The sequence below is a fragment of the Cucurbita moschata genome, unplaced genomic scaffold, assembly GCF_002738365.1.
Source record: "Cucurbita moschata cultivar Rifu unplaced genomic scaffold, Cmos_1.0 Cmo_Scf00009, whole genome shotgun sequence".
In the NCBI taxonomy this organism is placed as follows: domain Eukaryota; kingdom Viridiplantae; phylum Streptophyta; class Magnoliopsida; order Cucurbitales; family Cucurbitaceae; genus Cucurbita; species Cucurbita moschata.
In genome coordinates, this window is record NW_019268525.1 from 5,467,515 (window position 1) to 5,470,878 (window position 3,364).

At 47.0% G+C, this 3,364-nt stretch overlaps 1 protein-coding gene across 2 annotated transcripts in view; it reads left to right on the top strand.

Moving 5' to 3' along the window:
• LOC111447725 (auxin efflux carrier component 4-like) overlaps positions 1 to 3,364 on the top strand; it is a 4,849-nt gene that overhangs the window by 457 nt on the left and 1,028 nt on the right. Inside the window, exons 2-7 of one of the 2 annotated variants that reach the window (XM_023087030.1) lie at positions 1 to 1,235; positions 1,328 to 1,604; positions 1,702 to 1,787; positions 2,690 to 2,847; positions 2,926 to 3,002; positions 3,145 to 3,264. In XM_023087030.1, coding sequence (XP_022942798.1) covers positions 32 to 1,235; positions 1,328 to 1,604; positions 1,702 to 1,787; positions 2,690 to 2,847; positions 2,926 to 3,002; positions 3,145 to 3,211 — 1,869 coding nt within the window. In that variant the 5' untranslated portion in view covers positions 1 to 31 and the 3' untranslated portion in view covers positions 3,212 to 3,264. The remainder of the gene's footprint in view (positions 1,236 to 1,327; positions 1,605 to 1,701; positions 1,788 to 2,689; positions 2,848 to 2,925; positions 3,003 to 3,144; positions 3,265 to 3,364) is intronic. The other variant, XM_023087029.1, reaches the window with a different exon arrangement.

Sequence of the window (3,364 nt, forward strand, 5' to 3'; positions counted from 1 at the left end):
TTTTTTTTTTTTTTTTTTTGTCTCGCCGGAGATGATCACCGGGAAGGACCTCTACACTGTCCTGACGGCGGTGATTCCTCTGTACGTGGCCATGATTTTGGCTTACGGCTCTGTTCGTTGGTGGAGGATCTTCTCGCCGGATCAGTGCTCCGGTATCAACCGCTTTGTTGCCATCTTTGCCGTACCCTTGCTTTCCTTCCATTTCATCTCTAATAATGATCCTTATGCTATGAACTTTCGGTTCATTGCTGCTGATACTCTGCAGAAGATTATTATGCTCGTTGCCCTTACGATTTGGGCGAATTTCACTAAAAATGGGAGTATGGAGTGGATGATTACCATCTTTTCGCTTTCAACTCTGCCGAATACTCTCGTCATGGGGATTCCTCTGCTACAGGCTATGTATGGAGGTAACTCTGGGAGTTTGATGGTTCAGGTTGTTGTTATGCAGTGCATTATCTGGTACACGCTTCTGCTTTTTTTGTTTGAGTATCGTGGAGCGAAGATTCTTATTATGGAGCAATTTCCTGAAACTGCGGCCTCCATTGTGTCCTTCAAGGTCGATTCCGATGTGGTTTCGTTGGACGGGAGGGATTTTCTTGAGACCGACGCTGAAATTGGCAACGACGGCAAGCTTCATGTCACTGTGAGGAAATCTAACGCTTCACGGCGGTCGTTAGGGCCTTGTTCGCTCCCGGCGTTGACGCCTCGGCCGTCGAATCTCACTGGAGCGGAGATTTACAGTTTAAGTTCTTCGAGAAACCCTACGCCACGAGGTTCGAATTTTAACCACTCGGATTTCTACTCTCTGATGGGATATCAAGGACGGCACTCGAATTTTGGCCAACCGGAATTGTATTCCGTTCAATCGTCAAGAGGTCCGACGCCTCGGCCGTCGAATTTCGAGGAGAGTTCTGCTGTTCCGACGGCGAATTCTCCGAGGTTCGGTTTCTATCCGGCGCCGAATCCAGAGTTTACAAAAAGCGGTAAAACACAGCCAGCCCAGCAGCCGCTGCCACAGAACGGCGGTCCGACGAGTAAAGCCAGCCATGATGCTAAGGAGCTTCACATGTTCGTATGGAGTTCAAGCGCTTCGCCAGTTTCAGAAACCGACGGTCTTCATGTATTCGGCGGGTCCGATTTAGGAGCTACTGAACAAACAGGACGCTCCGATCAGAACGCCAAGGAAATCAGGATGTTCATCGCCGATCACCCGCAGAATGGGGAGAAGAAAGGTAGAATCATAAAGAACACAAAAACCCAATAATCACAAAGCTTATTTCAATGCATTTAACGATAAACTATTGTTGTGATCATGATTAATTAGTTGCTGAAAGTGAGGGGTTCAGAGGGGAGGAGTTGAACTTTCAAGGGAGAGTTGAGGTAGACGATGAGAAAGAAGAAAAGGGTCCTATTGGACTCCTCAAGCTGGGCTCAGGCGGCAGCGCCCCCGCCACAGCTCCGGAGAGTGGGGCGGCGAAACAAATGCCTCCGACGAGCGTTATGACACGTTTGATCTTAATCATGGTGTGGCGAAAGCTTATTAGAAATCCGAACACATATTCAAGTCTCGTTGGCCTTGCTTGGGCTCTTATTGCCTTTCGGTACTGTGTTTAAACTTTGAAGCCATTGATTTGGATGTGCTCTTGTTTTCTCTGTTAGCCCTCAAGTTTGAATCATTTTTTGTGTGTTCATTTGCAGCTGGCATGTGTCTATGCCTAAAATAGTAGCGCAATCAATCTCCATACTCTCTGATGCTGGGCTTGGAATGGCTATGTTCAGCTTAGGTGAGTCAAATCCATCTCCTACAAGTTTCTATTGGCTTTTATATGCTTGCAAACGTGTTCATCTCTGGTTGCTTGATAGAGTTCTCAGTTTTTAGTTTTCTGATTTGGAAAAGTACCCTGAGATCCCACATCGGTTGTTGGAGAGGGGAACGAAGCGTTCCTTATAAGGGTGGGGAAACTTCTCCCTAGTAAAACGTGTTTTAAAACCTCAAGGGAAGCCCTTGAAAGAAAAGCCTAAAGAGGACAATATCTACTAAACCGTGGGCTTGACCTGTTATAAATAGTATCAGAGCCAGTTATCGTGAGGCGTGCCAGTGAGGACGTTGAACGCCCAGGGGGGTGGGGTGGATTGTGAGATCCCACATCAGTTGGGGAGGGGAAAGAAACATTCCTTATAAGAATGTAGAAACCTGTTCTTAGTATACGCATTTTAAAATTTTGAGGAAAAGCTCAAAGAGGACCGTATCTAATAGCAGTGGGCTTGGGATCATGGACGGATAAGGATACATTTTGTGTGGGAAGTTTTTCAAATTTTCCCGTTAGCAATGGTGATTTGTTAGATTAAATTAGGCAGATATTAGGTTGTTGTTGTTGTCTATGTCTGAAATTATGGCTTGGTCCTTACTGCCAACACCAACTAGGAACCATCCATTTGCTTCTCACATTCTCTGTCACGAACCAAATCCATAAATATTTATCCTCTTCACTACAAATGGATCTCTACCACCCAACATGTGGGTCCACTCGTCAGTGTCTCTGGTGGTTTAAGTTTCATATGGTCACATTTGCTGTTGACTCTTCTGCCGTCCCCTTTACATTGTGAAATGATTCTCATTAAATTCATCTTTTTTTGGTCCAAATGACTCTTCTCTCTCTCTCTGGTTTTTGTTTCCCTTCCAAAGGTATATTCATGGCTTTACAACCGAAACTAATAGCTTGTGGAAACTCCGTTGCTGCTTTTGCCATGGCAGTGAGGTTCCTCACTGGCCCGGCTGTGATGGCAGCTGCTTCGGCTGCTATCGGCCTGCACGGCAATCTCCTCCGCGTCGCCATTGTTCAGGTTACTCGAACTGTTCGTTTCACCGTTAACGAAACTTATAGCGACTCCAACTATGTTGATCTAATATGATCTTTGCAGGCTGCATTACCCCAAGGCATTGTTCCCTTTGTTTTTGCTAAAGAGTACAACGTTCATCCTGCCATCCTCAACACCGCGTAAGTTTCTTACAAATTCAACCGAATACTTACTTTAACTTGACTTGACATGTTAACAAAGTTAGATTCTGTGTCTGATTTGTTGCGATGCTGTTTCCTAACTAACTAATATCAATCTTTACTCGTTGTTGGGTGCGTGTAGAGTCATATTCGGGATGTTAATAGCACTTCCAATCACTCTCATTTACTACATTCTTCTCGGCTTGTAAAACCTCGGCGCGCCATTGCCAGAAACACGAGCAAAAAACGCTAGAACATCACCCCCCCCCCCCCCCCCCCCCCCCCCCCCCCCCCCCCCCCCCCCCCCCCCCCCCCCCCCCCCCCCCCCCCCCCCCCCCCCCCCCCCCCCCCCCCCCCCCCCC